This window comes from Antrostomus carolinensis, unplaced genomic scaffold, assembly GCF_000700745.2.
Source record: "Antrostomus carolinensis isolate BGI_N321 unplaced genomic scaffold, ASM70074v2 scaffold32412, whole genome shotgun sequence".
NCBI classification, from domain to species: Eukaryota; Metazoa; Chordata; class Aves; order Caprimulgiformes; family Caprimulgidae; genus Antrostomus; species Antrostomus carolinensis.
Genome location: NW_010299560.1, coordinates 536 through 16,430, shown reverse-complemented (window position 1 = coordinate 16,430; position 15,895 = coordinate 536). Strand labels below are relative to the sequence as shown.

At 43.3% G+C, this 15,895-nt stretch overlaps 1 protein-coding gene across 1 annotated transcript; it reads right to left on the bottom strand.

The window, feature by feature from the left end:
- Nucleotides 1-217: 217 nt before the first annotated feature.
- POF1B (POF1B actin binding protein) lies at nucleotides 218-13,756 on the bottom strand. Its single transcript, XM_029083712.1, has 17 exons — nucleotides 13,674-13,756; nucleotides 12,612-12,749; nucleotides 12,358-12,523; nucleotides 11,104-11,142; nucleotides 10,731-10,832; nucleotides 9,359-9,565; nucleotides 7,618-7,733; nucleotides 6,532-6,559; nucleotides 5,463-5,537; nucleotides 3,951-4,043; nucleotides 2,878-2,991; nucleotides 2,550-2,702; nucleotides 2,331-2,441; nucleotides 1,549-1,677; nucleotides 1,205-1,278; nucleotides 738-852; nucleotides 218-298 (listed from the first exon to the last, which is right to left on the bottom strand). Exons 1-17 carry the CDS (start codon nucleotides 13,754-13,756, stop codon nucleotides 218-220), a joined length of 1,824 nt encoding a protein of 607 aa, XP_028939545.1.
- Nucleotides 13,757-15,895: the final 2,139 nt, after the last annotated feature.

Here is a 15,895-nt window from a genome sequence, read left to right as displayed (position 1 = left end):
ATGTTCCCCCACAAAGCTACTCTCTTAACACTTATTTGTGCCACTCTGCCATCTCTGTCTGCAGAGAGCATTGTCAGGTTCCAGTGTTGAGATCAGAGGGCTGGGAACTGGCCCTGCTGCTCTGTCTCAGGCCTCCCCTGTATTCCCACTTGGCAGCGTTACCCTGTGCCCTGCACCATGAATCGCTCTGCTGTCCTCTCTTCTATTTTTACTTTAATCATTCCTTTAAAAGTCGCCGCTCTTCTGCATTTCCTGGGTTAGTCACTGCCCTCTCCGTGTAAGCTTCAGGGATGTGGAGCTTAAATGTGTTTTAGCAATAGTTTGAAGTCATTAATACCAGTGACTCAGAGGAATGCTGCCCACCCAGAACACTCCTTCACCTCAGAGCACAACACGGACAGAGTTCCACCTGCCGAGCTCCCCGGCACAGACAGCGCTGCCTGGCAGAGGGGAGAGGCCGGAGTTCCAGCAACACCCCTGGTTTTGTTAAAGGTAGTTACGTGTCAGAGAACACAAGGAAAGGTTATTGTATTTATACTCCACCCAACAATTACTGCTTTCTTGCAATAGACAGTGCAGTTCCTTGACTTTAATCAGTCACTTTGTTTTCTGCAGCCACGTTAAATTAACGCTGTGGCTTTCTCTCAGCTGTCAATTCTGGCTAATACTTTCTTTGAAGTTAAATGGAATACTTGGGAATTTCAGAGACTGAACAGGCAATCTGTACATAAACTTACGTGTTTCCATATTTCTCCAGTCCTCTCAATTACAATAGTTTGTGATTTATTGACGGGTGATGTCACCTTGTAGTCATCAGACAAGAGACCCAGAATAGGATACTGGTTCCTGTACCTGTAGTAAAAGGAATTGCAAACCTGTAAATTGAAATCTGCATCCCTGTATCCAGACTCCTAACTCTGACCTTACCACATAGTCCTTCCAGTCATTAATCCCCAAAGATTTTCACTAAAAAGCCAGGACGGTCATTTAAATGTCACTTGAACATGCTGGCCACCCTTCCAGTTGCAATTACAATGCTAAGTGTTGAATCCTCCCCAGACTGGAAAACCTCTCTCGATCTTTTCCCCTCTAAGTTCACCAGGCAGTGTCAAGACATTTTCAGGAGGCAAGAAGTTGGTTAGTAGAGATTATACAATGGAAAATCAAAATGAGATATTTTAAGAAAGGTGAATAACTACATTACTTCTTGGTGATGATGGCTGTGACACCAGGGGACTGACTGCCTGATAATTTCTCATGCTTCAATCTGAAGAGGTCCTGAGAAAACCAAAAGTAAACATTCAAGTGAAATAATGTTTTCCGAAGTGTTAGTTCACTAAAGTCACAACAGCGTATTTGCAGAGATTCCTCTCAAAGAGCAGTCTGAAAAGGTCTGTCCTTCCAAAAGACTGCAGAGGAATAGCGTTCAGTTCAACACAATCCTGACTGCTGAGCCAGGAGAGTACCAGTGACTTCCTAGTTCCCACCTGCACAGTAAGTGGAGGCTTAAATACAAAAATTCTTAGAAGATAAGTTGTGTTCTTTTACCTCTTGCTGTTGTTTAATAAAAGCATCTTTCTCCTCCAGCATCGATGTCAGTTCATTCAGCTTTATCTGCAAGTCACTGTTACTTCCTTCTCTCCTGGATATATCTTGCTGGAATTGGCACAACTGAGACTATAAACAGATGTTAAGGAATCGTCAGGTGTTTGGTGCTCCAGGCAGGTGACCTTTCAGTTTCTGTCTAGGACTCTGGGTGTATTTTTTTCAATAAAATCATTAACAGAAAGACCCAGTGAATTTCAGATAAGAGTGCTGAGCTGCACAGTAAATGCAGAAAGTCCTAACTGGACTGAATTCGTCCCAGTACCAATGTAATAGTTTTGTAACTCAATACACAACACTGAACAAGTCGAATTGGGTTTCCAGGGTGGTAAAATACTGCTACAGCGATTCACATGAGAGATGTTCCCCACATGCAGCTTCGTCTGGGATTTATTTGTGGTTGCTGTTGGGTATCTTTTGGCTTGTTTCTTACTTTATCAGGACACACACAATATCCCTTTAGGAAAGATCACTATCTGCTTCATCTCTGATTCCTACATCTAAGGAGTTGGGTTGGGTTTTTTTCAAACCCCAGCTTTATGTTCTATCGTAAGAGTTTCTGAGCCATCATTAGTGTTTATCTATAAATTAATTGCAGAACCTAAAGATACCTGAAAAAGTACATACAGTAGATCTTTTCTGTTCCTTAATTTAAAAAGCAGCTGATTGATGACGTGCAGTGACGCGAGGTGAGGAATACACACGTGCCAAGTTAAACAACTCACCCTAAGGCTGCGGATCTCACGATCTTTATCCTCTCTCAGGTTATTGATCATCTCTACGTAACGGCTGGAGAGTTCATCTGTGGTGGTCTGTAGTGTTGGATTAGAGCAGCTCTACAGAAAATTAAATATTTTATCATTTTAAAAAGAGAATTTTTATTGTTAATTGTCACACGTTAATGCATCTGTACCTGCGAATAACAGAACACACGAGCCTCTTACCTGCAGTCTCAGGCTCTGGATCTCTTGCTCCAAGGCACGCTTGCCGTACTCCAGTTCCTTCAGCTGACAATCCTTCTCTCCCTCGCTGAGCCGAAGCGAGAGGAGCTGTTCTTCCAGAGAGCGGCATTTTGCAGTGCTCTCTCTGAGTCCTTGCTGGAAAGCACAGAAGTGGAATCAATGCATAATGTTCCTTCAGTAATTAACAGCATCACACACATACACACATGTGCACCAGGCAGCAGCTGGTTACTCAGAGTAGTCAGAAGTCAGCGTCCTGGAGCGTTTTTGGCTGATTGTAATTACCCTGAAAAGATGTTTTTAGCTTTACCTGCTGCTGACGATTATTCTCTCTCAGAGAAGCCAACATCGTTTCATATTCTTTTACTTGAGAATCTTTAAAAGCCAAATCCTTCTTCAGTAAGACTGTGTCCATTTCTAACTTCTGTAAGACAAAAGGGGTTTACAGTCAATAGCTGCAGTTTTTTAGTGACCTTTCCCCATATTCAGAGTGCAGCATTACTGAGTAATCAGTAAGTGATGTTTTGGAACTGAGAAAATACTCAGTTTTCTTAATGATGGGGTTTTTTTAACCACATAGCACACAGTTGCCCATCATGGGCTGTGGTGTGTGGTAAGCACTGGGAGCCTGGACACTGCTCTTTCAGTCTGTCCCAGAAAGAATTATTCATAGTTACTAAACAGAAACCAACCAAAAATCCCAAACTTTAGACCACTTCAGTGCAGGGGCTTCTTGCTCTGTGTTAAAGTTCACATTCAAACTCCCTCTCCACTCCCTAAACTCTGCATTTGACAGGAGAGCGCTGCCACGTTCCCAGCGGCGCTGTGGAAAATGTGTCTGCTTTCCTGACAGCAGTTGGCTCCTGTCTGTGCCGGCAGCCAAAGAGCTCCAGCGTCCAAACTGGGCTGCCCAGAGAACTGCTGGAGCTGCTAAAGCCACCAGCTGCCACCAGCTTTCCCCTGAAGCAGGAAATGCAGCTCTGTTGGGAGTGCGTGGGACGGAGGCCTCCCAGTTCCTGGAGCAGCGCTGGTGAATGGGCACCGGGCGTACGTACGCTCCTTGTGCGCGTTACGAGTCATCCACAGGATTTACACCACGGTAGGAATCTGTGCATCGTGTGCACCAGTCCAGAGCTTTTCACCTCATTTCTCTCAGCGGGGTCTTCCCTTCCTTTGAAAGTATTTTTGCTTTTTTAGGCTTCAACAAATTGAACACTTTAAAGCGCTGCTAGGAAGGAATCACCTCATCCCCTGTACGAGTCCTGCATTAGTAAACCAGTCACTCCCACTAAAGCCCCTGGACTGCACAATTTACATTTCATCTTCACAGACTCCTCCCGACAGGTAAAACTGAGCAACTGGGAACTGAAGAACACTCCTTACCCCCAGGTCATCCTGCAAGTGGCAAAGCTCTTCACGTAAATTTTTGAAAGTGGAAAGCACAAGTCTCAAAGACTTATCTGATGTCACTCTCATCTAGAAGAGGGAAAAAATGAAAATCAATGTTTCCGATTAATTAGTGTGTTTTGTTTACAATGTGCTTGACAGTGGGTAGAGCAGAAAACTGGTACAAGCTGAAAATAACTTCTGCTGTTAGAACTACTGCACGCTGCTCTTCAAGGGCCCACGGTTTCTACAGAGAAACACACTGTCACGCACTTTGTTCTGCCAATGGCATAATTTTTTAGTTATTGCCTTGTAACACAGGATGACATTTTTTTAAATGGAAGGAACAAGAGAGTAAAAAGAACTGCATTTGTACACCAACAAAGGAAAAAATAAATGTGTTAATATTGCAGATTCATTTTTTGAGTGTTCAGAGTTTTGTGACTTACCCTGATACAAAGACATAACTACCCTACCTGAGAAGCCACAGAGGAATGAGTCATCATCTTTGAGATCTGGCAAAGCATGCTTTCAGCCCAAGGGCAAGAGAATTTAATTAAAATTTTAAAAAATTTAAATTAAAAAAAAAAAGCAGACATACAACCAACTCCTCCCTTTAAAAGGAAAAAGATCCCAAAGATTAAAGTCAGCTGGGTGAAAAAGGCAGTCAGGCACAACAGCCTCACGCTGCTCCTTTAATGCATGCTAACAGCTGTGTATTGATTCACATTAAAACAGAAGCTGTGGCATTTTATGATGCATCTCTAATATTTGAAGGCAGAAAAATGATTTTGAAAGAACACAAAGGCAGGGCCAATTCCAATCTGCTACCTTCAAGCACTTCATAAAGAGGTCAGATGTTTTTCTGAAAAACACACTGCAGAGTATTACAGTGAACAGCATTATCAGAACCTTGCACTCATGTCTGCCCGCCTTACAGCCAAACCCATCTGGCTGGGGATGGAAAAGGCAGGTTGAGATGATCAGGCAGCTAAAGAACCAGATCAGGAGAAACACAAAAGCCTTTGTAAATGGAACCCAAACAGAAATGGTGAGGTTTTGTTACTGAGTGTCATGAACAGGCCTCAGGACTTAGTGCTGTGTTGGAGGCTTTTAACTAGAACGTTTGTAAAAGGTGAGACCTGAGTTACGAGCGTTCTGTGAGTAGTTGGTCAGTGACATCCAGAGTCAACATTCAGGAAAGTGCCTACTCTTGGCCTTTAGCTTTTAAAGTGAAGATGAATGATCTGTGCTCTCCTGTAACTGGCCAGAAGCCCAGGTGGGTCAAAAGGCAAAGGTGGTTTCCCTGCAAGAAAGCGCCAGTTAAAGCTCAGTTACAATACACGAATAATCTCTGGAACCAACTACCACAACGTGTCACTTGGAGTCACTTGCATGATCCCATCCCCTTTACACTAGAAAAAATGGAGTCAGCAGAACACAGAATGAAGTATGTTCTGTTTCAAGTTACTATAGACTTCCACACACCCCCTCACCCCACTCACGTACCTGGAGGAGATAACGAATCTGCTGCTTTGTTGCCTCAGACAGTCCTTTAGGAATTAAATCTTCAATATCTTCAGTCTAAGCAAAGAAGGGAAGGGGAGACATCCTGATTAAGAATTTTGCCTGATCATAATGTGGTTTCTTGATAAGTTATACAGCTCTACTATGAAAAACACACTTAGTACAAGGCAAATAAGAATGAAAAGAGATCAAAGTGCATCCAGAAAACTTCCAAAGTCTCACGTATGTGTGTGTGGCACATAAAGACGCAGATGAAGCGATACATCAAGCGTACATTCAAATCACTGAGTTTAACATTCATTTTAAAAGCAGTATTCAAAACAATCCTCTCTCAAGAAAACAGCTCATGCTAAAGCAAATCCCAGCAGTTAATGATATAGCCAATCTCTTGTTTCTAATGAAAAAACAGACGGTCAGTAAAGAAAAGACGACCAGCCTGTCCCAGGAGATGCTGGCAGTGATTACTGGCACTGCTTCATGTCGCCTAATCCCAGACAAACATTGCTGCCATATACACAGTGCCTTAAAAATGAGAGAGGTGCTGAATGATTCTGCCCTGGCCCAGCTCACAGCAGGGACCTTCCTGAGCAGTGGGAAGTGTGTCCTGCCAGCTTGGGTCCCTCATAGCTGTGAGGGGAATTATTCCTCACTTCTGCAGCGCGGGGCAGCACGTCTGGCTGAACAGCAGCTTTATTGCAAGACAGTGAAAGATCCTTTGCAGAAAACGCAGAGCGAAAATACATAAAACTGTGTAAGTTTGTTTTACAATGAAACCATTATTGGCACAACAGGGAAGACTTTTAAAATTTGACTCTCATGCTGGAATAATGCAAATTATAGATGTTTCCTTTCCATTATTACCACATTTGCAAATATATGCCTAGCAGTAGCTTTCAGACTCTGAATGTTATTAACAAGCAGGAATCATTAACTAACAAAGACCAGCATCCCTCATTTCAGCTGGCTTGGCTTCATCTGCTTGAAGCCCACACCACTGTTATTGTCACTACATGCCAGGGAACAGCTTGCTGAGAGCGTGCCTGATGCTTACCTGACTCGTAAATTCAATGTCATAGTTCCTGGAAAACAGACAAAATCAAAGGGATCAATTAACACAAAGCTTGTTCAGAACTAAGGATTCACATCCACATTCACAGCTATAAAAAGATTATTGTTAAAATGCAGAGCAAGGAAGGGTCTTTATCAGATCAAGAGCTGTTGCCTTCCTCTTAAGGTGCGAGGCAGCACGAGTCGTTAAATGTGACTCCGTATTTAACAGAAGTATCTGAGGAGACTGGAACAGCCACAGCATTCCAGTTAGCACAGGCTGACTGTCTCCCTTTCTTTGGGCAGCTGTCCCAATTATGCTTGGTTAACCCAATTATATTCCTAATTGGCCGGGCCATGGGTTACCCAGAATTATGGTGTAACACAGTGACACGCCTCAAGTGTTTACTTAGCAGTGTCAGGTTTTTTGTGATGCTTTAATTCCTCCTTTCCTCTGCTGTGGGACCACGTTTCTTATTTCAGTGAACTTGGAAGAAACGAGACTGGGAGTGAGGGGGAAGAGTAAATTAATGGTGATGGTGAGGGAAAGGGAAAAACATTGTGGAGGCTCAGATGACTGGCTGCTGGGATTCGACATTTCTTTTCAAAGCCAATCTAGGGCTCTGCAGGATACATGCTTGACATTAATGTGTATGTAGATACTGAGCTTTATGCCTCACGATGGCCATCTTCAATCCCTAACACCATGACAGAGGAAAGGAAATGCCAGTTTGGACATCTGAGCTGTTTCTTCAGGGCACAGTAATAGAATTGTGTCATTAAATTTATGTCCTAGCACACTGTGAGTACACTTGTTTGTTCTATGTGCAAACAGGCGTGGGATACGTAATTCTTATTGCAGATGAGTCTAAACAATTTGAAAAAGCATCAAATTCAATAAATTCACTTGGCTTACAGATTTTTATGTCCTCAGTACTCAGCAGATTAGATTAATGTGTGAAATACACAGACAATTGTAGCTGTCAGGGAAAGAAAGAAAGAAGGCAGCTTGCAAGCACCGCTGCTGTGTGAGCTGCAGCGTGGGGGTGTCTGGAGTGCCAGAGTGACAGCACAGGTACGGTACCGGTACCTTCCTCCGATCTTTTCCACGTGCTGCAGTAAACAACTGTACAAGTCGTTGGTCTTGCGGTTCAGTTCAGCCAGCAGCTCACCGAAGTAGCGGCAGTCCAGCTGGTTGTTATTTTCCTGAGAGCAATTCACCTGGCAGAGGATACCCAAGAAGATCGTAATTGAGCTCCCTTCTTCAGGACAAAAGCTGAACACGAGAATGCTACAAGTACGATGGATTTGGGTTTGGTTGCTCTTAGTAATTTGCAATTTGTTTAAACTGTTCTTTTCCTTGGTACTGAATTTCCCATGTATTCTGGTTTTCATTAAACCAGACAGAAATAAATTACTTCATTTACAACAACAAGAAAGACACAAAGTACTGTCTTCTACAGCAATGCCATCATCATTATTCTGATATGGAAACTGTTGAGAATTAGGTAAGCTTTCAGTAATGCCCACTGTGGTAGCTACAGTGGGTAACACCTGTGGGCAGCGCCCAGATAAAACCAGCTGGGTGGGAGATTCCCCAGTGCACACATGGTACTGGTACTGCCCCACTCAGTGCCTTTGCACTGGAGTATCCAGTGGCTGAGCTGAGAAGTTCTTAGAGTAGGGCACTGACAGAAGCCTCCTCCTTTTTTAAGTCCAAAAAGACCTTAAAACACCTCAGCTGAAGTTAAAATGTTTATGTTTCTGAACAATAACAAGAATTTAAACAGCAGCCCAAATGGAGTTCACCTCAGCTGGTTTATGGGGCGTCTGGCTGTGGAAGATTCCACGTAGCACTAACACTGAGGTCACAGGTATGTTTGTCCTGCCACTGTACCCTAAATAGATGAACAGGCAGGACTGTTACACTCCCTCCCACAGCTGACCTAACAGCCTACACGTCTAGCAAAGCCTCCTGCAGCCCTTACAAACCACAACTTTCCACCTGCTGCAAAATGACAGGCGAAGGAAGCCAGCTCTGTGCTTCCAGTGGATCTACGTCAAATACTTGCAATCAAATAGAAATATATTTGAAATCCGTATTGATCAGTTTAGATAGAAAGCAATCCTGAATTGCTGCAGGTCTGGTTTATAAAGAATCATAGAATCATAGAATGGTTTGGGTTGGAAGGGACCTTAAAGATCATCCAGTTCCAACCCCCCTGCCATGAGCAGGGACACCTTACACTAGATCAGGTTACTCAAAGCCTCATCCAACCTGGTCTTAAACACTTCCAGGGAGGGGGCATCTACAACCTCTTTGGGCAACCTGTTCCAGTGTCTGACCACCCTCACAGTGAAGAACTTCTTCCTAATATCTAATCTAAACCTCCCCTCTTTCAGTTTAAAGCCATTCCCCCTAGTTCTGTCATTAACTGCCCTAACGAAAAGTCCCTCCCCAGCTTTCTTATAGGCCCCCTTCAGGTACTGGGAGGCCGCTATAAGATCTCCCCTAAGCCTTCTCTTTTCCAGGCTGAACAGCCCCAGCTCTTTCAGCCTGTCTTCATAGGAGAGGTGTTCCAGCCCTCAGATCATCCTCGTGGCCCTCTTCTGGACCTGTTCTAACAGATCCATGTCCCTCTTGTGCTGGGGGCTCCAGAACTGGATGCAGAAAAGAAATGTCTCTTTTCTCCCAAACTAGAGACATGAGCCTCACAGGACTCAATCTTTGTTGCACAAAGACTCCCAGATGAAGCCTGACTCAATCAATGGGGAACCCTCCCAGATAAAGGAAAAAACAACACAAAAGCCATTCAGCAAGTGACTCTCACCGGTTCACAGGGCTGAACCGTCACCCTCCTGACTGTATTTCCTCTGCAGTCGTTGCTCACACAGACTGGAGTTATTTCACAGGGGCTGCTGGTCTGTGTCTGCTGGCACTGGTGAGTGACCTGGGACTGCTCGGACTGCGGGGCAGCGTGGCACTGATCGGCTTGCTGGGGAATCTGGCAGTGGTGGGAAAACTGGTACTGCTTCTCCTAGAAACAAGAATTGACCTTTTTAAGGTGCTGGACACACCTTCAGGAGATGGGAGCTTAACAGGAATATAGAAATGAATGAAACGTGGTTGTGCATGGAAAGACTGATGACATTTCAGATATTTTAATAATCCTAAAATTGCTTTTTTCCCTAACTGAACATGAGTTTGCCTCACACTTTCATACTGCAAGGCTGTAATTCCCAAATTTGAGTAGCTGCAAACAGAAAGCACAGAAGATACAGCTTTCCCGAGGTGTATGTTTCATTATGTGGTTACTCTTGACATTCTCAGGCACTGGGGATCTCCATTATTCAATTTTAAACACATGTATATCCTGTTTCATTAAGTATTTGAGAAATAAAAAAGAGCTGCAGTTGAACTCGGTTTTTGTTATTTCAGTTAGGAAAAAATTCAGCCCAGGAAATGGCTCAAGACATTTTCCTCTCTGAATGCTCTCAGCAATTCCAGATTCCATTAGCTCAAAGTTCTTTGCTTTCCACTTCAGGGTATGGATATCACACCTGATTTATCTGAAATCCAGAATGGAATGAAAACTTCCATTAAGAAAACAAACAAAAAACCCAAACAGACAGGATTAATCACTCAGAAACAACTTTAACTTCAAAATTTTTCCTGTTAAAAATATCACTGTTTCAGAGCAATAAAAAACCAGAAATAGTATTTTTGCTATTGACAAAGCACCAATTTAAGATAAAATTTCAGACAGCTTTACCAGTAATATTTTTTCAAGAATGAGTAAAAAAAAAAAAAGGAAAAATTAAAGTTAAAATCTGTCTTTTCATTTTGTGTAAAAATTTGTATTGGTTGTTCTGTTGTGGAGCTACTGCAAGAAACTAATTCTGTCAGTATTCAGACAGAGACTGACAGTGCTAGAGATACAACAGCAGTTTTCATTATTAATCTGAAATAACAAATTCTTCATACAAATATAGCAAATATTCCAACTTCTGCTCCCCTTACACACAGAAATGTTCATTTACTTTGGGAATGTATCCTACTCCTCAACGAGGCAGTTCTCACCTTGGCAGTAATTCCCAACTGAAAAAAAAAAACCCCAAAACCCACCCAGGAACGTTGCTTTCCTGCTGCCATCTCAATTTTGGGGTTTTTTGGGGAATACAGAATATAAACAACGAACTTACTTGGTGGGGATTTAATAGCTCATATTTCCTTATTGTTTTTTCATAGATGACATTATTTCCAGGACAGAAATTCCCACCTCTAAGAAATGGGGATAACGGCTCCTGTAAAACATTTTAATAAAAACATTTGTAAATGTTGTCAAACAGCAAATTCTGAATTAGACTAATTCTGACTTAAAAAGTTGAATTTGAAGCCGCGGATACTTTGCAATAGTTCTTTAAGGTGTGTACGTCTGAGTGTGTGTCTGTTTGGAAAGAAAGTGACTCGTATTTAGCGTCCCTGACGGAGGCAGCTGAGCACCTCACCGAATCGGGATAATTAGGGGTGGGAGAGTTACACAGGCAGAACTCCAGCACTAGACAGTCTTCCTACCTGATCAGGATTCTCGATAATAATCCTTCGAACAGTGCCCTGCAAGGAAGAAAATAAAGTAACATTTCAGTGATTAGTGCACTTTAAAACCTTTTACGCTCGGAGCTCAGGCTCACGTGGATCCCCACATTAATCTGAGTACGTCGTCAGCTATAAACACACTGAGATCCACTGGCTGAAATCACAGAGAGATGTTTTAAGGCCTTTCACCCCAAAGGAGATGACCACAGCTGGTGTGGCAGGACGCAATCTGGACTGTTAAGAGTTTGTTTTTTCTCAATCACCTCTTTGCACGTCTGAGGGAAGTAGCCCCTATTTTCTGTAAGTGCCAACAGACCAGGAAACAAATCAAAGCTGACGCACTGGACTTCAGAGACCCCAGGTCCCCACTCCACAGACACTGTCTCTTACTTATAGTCTCCCACCTTCCACAGTGAGGTCAGCTGGTGTAAATGAACGTGCATCTAAACCACTTTTCGTTTCACCAAGGGAAGGTATTTTGCTTAAACACCAAACCGAAAGGGGCAGAGGAACTGCCAGCAAACCCCATCAGGTCACACCCAAAGCACCACGCGCGGCAGCTCTGTCAAAACACGGTCACAAAACTCCCTAATTGACACCTGTGGAAAAAGAGACGCCCACGTGGGATATCTGCACATTCTTGAATGAAAAATGAAATACGCCTTTTTAAATTACAGAAACCCATAAACGGCGGCGGGTTTGTTCGTTTTCAAACAGATTCTTTCACTTCTTTTTCCCAGCACTGTCTACCACCCATTTCGGACGCTGTCTCCCATTTTGAGGACCACCACTAGTTACAACAAGTCGTACACATCACTTCAAGTCTCCACGTCCAATTTTTTATTCAAGCAAGCACAATTCCCACTGAGTCTAATCTATGAATAACGCAATCTGTTAGTTTACAGCACGCTCTCTATTCTTCCTCGCAGTACTAATCTACAATTTTCATAACAAATTATTTCTTCCCTGAGCCCGTGGGCAGTGCTTGGGAAGTTTATGTTGCTGCAGTTCAGTCTCGGGGACATTCCTTGCTGGCTAAGAGCAGCTCTGAAGTAGGTCAGATTTCCCAGTTGTGAACTGTTGCATAAGTTTAGGAAGCCTGAAGCGGTTTTCCAAATCTCCCAAGAGTGAATCATAACAGCACCAGGAAAGAGAAATCAAAGTAGAAAAGAAACTGTTTTAGCTGCAATCACACTAATTAAGAAATCTCAGAACTGTCAGTGCTGCAGAAACCTTAGAAAGCTGATTCCTCCTCCTCGCACACGCTGTGTACGTGAGGCAGGGACGTCGAGGAAGGGAACCCACCGACGGCAACAGAACCTGACACCGAAAAGAGCCAGTACGGAGGTCTAGAACACACAGCCCGATTCCTACATCACTGACACCTACAGAATTCAAACTAAAAAGGAAAATACTTAAAAAGCAAATGCCCATTGGCATTGTTGCACAGCAGTTGCACAGCCCTGGCTCCCAGGACCTCCCCTGACCCAGGCGAGGCAGCTCCCAGCTCCGCGCGGAGCCCTCGGTCTGTCCCGTGACAATCCGGGTGCCAGGGCACAGCTGGAATTGTTCTTACAGAGCCGGCTCCCGTTGTACAGCACACGGAAACAAGACGAGCATTGTGTCTGAAATTAAAAGACACATTTTCAGTTTACTGAAAAGCTGGACAAACCTGCCTGAACTACATCACACTGCCACAGGGCTGTGGAGGATGTAACTCCTGCTGTCCAGTCTAGAGAGGATACCCTGTAAAAGTGTTTTATCTAGTTACCCGTGTGTTCTCAGCAGAATACACTCAGAACTGAGAAGACCAGAGCATTTTAAGTTAAAATATACTTTATAATATTCAAAAGGACGGTCTACTCATATGCAGAACCTAAAAATGTTTTGTTTGGATAAAATTGTGCTTATTTTTAACATACCCAAACTCTCTCGTTTCCAAAGAAGGTTGATGCAGATACATTTCCCTCACTCCTTTACAAACAGGGATTTGCCTGCCCTTCCTCCAACACCAGCCAAGCAGGCTGGACTTGCAGAGGCTGGGAGGGACCCGAGAAGCCAGAAACACCGTGACTCTGTGCCAGCCCCAGCTGCCCACACGAGGAGGAGATGCCTCTCCCAGCCTCGGCAGCGCGGTGTGCTGCAGGAGGTACCCCGCCGTGGAAGGTGACTGACTGCTGGCTATTTCCATTTCTCCATCATTCCCAAGGGACATAGCTCCAGCTATTCTCTGGAATGTCCTACACTTCTCTGGAGATGCAACACTCTGTAACCATGAGGAAGAAGGGGAAGGTGGGATTTCATCAGGGAGAGTGCAGTGCTGTTGTGGATTTTAGTGGCATGGCTGGGGTTGGGGTTTATAACAACCTGACTCGTCGTTCTGGGGCTCATTTATAAGGATAATTTCAAAAGGTACATGCTAACACTCTCATAATGATTTTTTCTAATCTTTAAGATTTTTAAATAATATTTTTAAATTGTAAAATAAGCATTTGATAGATTTATCCAAACAAATTTTATGCAAAACCACTCAGTACACTAACTTTTACTTCAACAAGTTTCCCTTTGCTTCAGACAAACCAGCGATTAAGGTGAGAATTTCATCTGTGGCAAAACCTATTGTCCATAACATACTGGCATGTTAATTACAAACCATTCAGTCATCTAATCAGCATTTATGAGTTACATTTGGCAGCTGAAATACGGAAATGGCAGGGCTGTTTCCAACAATACAGACAAACCGTACGAGCTGGTTAATATTCTACCACTGTCACAGTGGGAGGCGAGAGCACTTCACAGAACCCAGCCCAGCCACGGAAAGATGTTCCTCACAAAAGGTCTCACGTGGACAGACAACTCCTACCACGGCTTTCGGGATCTTGCCCTCTGCCCTGAGCGCAGACATCTTGTGTGTGACATTCGTAAATCATTTTTTCATGACCACAGTGAAATGGTTCATACGTGTAAGCCGTGCTGGAGGAGAATTTATTCAAAACAGCATTCTCCATTTAGATCAAGCAGACAGGAGCAAAATTTGCCATGAATTATTCCAGGTGAAGCTTGCCATGGCTGGGAGCAGCATTTGGCTTCTACATCAAGGGTAAAACAAAGTTAGATCAAAAAAGTAAAGAAGACTGAATCCTGAACCACAGAAAATACAATCACACGTACTATCTGCACACGCCAGTTTCAAATTTTCCCTCCCTCTGGCTTATTAGAAGCGAATATAAACGCAACAGAACACACCAACCATGACTAAATAATAAGACAGCCTATCAACAGTGATGTAGATGTTTGTTATCATTAATCTACAAAAGCTCTGCAGGAGTAAATTAAACATTGCTCAAAGACAGTCCTTTACCTTATCAACAGTAAGCAGCTTAAACTACAGCTGGAGGCTGCCACTAACTGAAAACTCCAGTGTTAAGTAGAAACATCAACGTGAGGTGGGTGTCCTTACGTTACTCAGTTGATGCAGCTCTACGTGATCTGCTCAAAGAGCATCTGAATCCAAAAACAACTATACTTCTTCATGTCGAAACTCTCTGGAAACTCCCTATGCTCTTCCCAGCACTTCTGACAACTCCCATTCAGCACCAAGAATCCAGCTTCCGTCTACTCCCCGCTGACTTCCCCCTTTGCTACTGTTTTCTTCTTTAATAACTTCCTAATAATCTTCATTAAGCACCTTCCCTCTCCACCATTGAAACTGCAACCCACACAAAGCCTGATCTGAACTACACCCTCTTTTGTCTTTAAAGTCTAATCCAGCAAAACACTTCAGCAAGAAATTAGTTTTCATCAGCAAAACTTAATGGATTCAGTGACTAAAAGAGATGTTGAAAATGAAACATACTGGGTAGAGCAGAGACAGCATTTGAGTCCACAAGCAAACTGTTCATGTGCTTATCTGAGCAGAGGAAGCCTGGGACTGCCTTATTTATTCTAATGAATATTTAATTAATTGAACGCCATTCAGACTATCATCTAGCCTGGCTGAGCAGATCACTTATCTGGGAGGTGAGAGATCAGTGTTTACACTCCTGCCCCACATCTTGCAGAGAGGAATTACCAGGTTTGATACAGCGGGAAGGTGTGTGTCATACCCAGGTCATCCCAAGCGACTAGCACAGCACCTCACTTTCCCCAACTCCCAGGAGCAGAGGAAGGCAGCACTAAGAACTACGCAGATACGGCTCTGAAGGGAGATCAGATTTTGTATTGGTCTGAACCCCCATTCTCTTTCATAGTTAAATATTTTTATGCCATAGGAAAGAAATTTAAGAGTTCAACTTGAAACATATGTTGCCATATCGAGTATAATGTACCAATGCCCAGTTTATTGGTATCAGAATCATAGAATGGTTTGGGTTGGGAGGGATCTTAAAGCTCATCCAGTTCCAACCCCCCTGCCAGCAGCAGGGACACCTTCCACTAGACCAGGTTGCTCAAAGCCTCATCCAGCCTGGCCTTGAACACTTCCAGGGAGGAGCAGCCACAGCTTCTCTGGGCAACCTGTTCCAGTGTCTGACCACCCTCACAGTGAACAACTTCTTCCTAATATCTAATCTAAACCTACTCATCCATCTGATGTATTAAAAAAACGGTTTAAGAATGAATTCCAATCTCCTTTTCTGTTTTTACAGTCAAAGCTCTTCTTAAGTCATTGGTTTATAGTTTTGTTTTCAGGATTTAGCTACGATACCAATCATGTACATTAAAATTCTGTTAAATTCTGTCGATACCTTCAAGCCATTCCCTGAACAGAGAG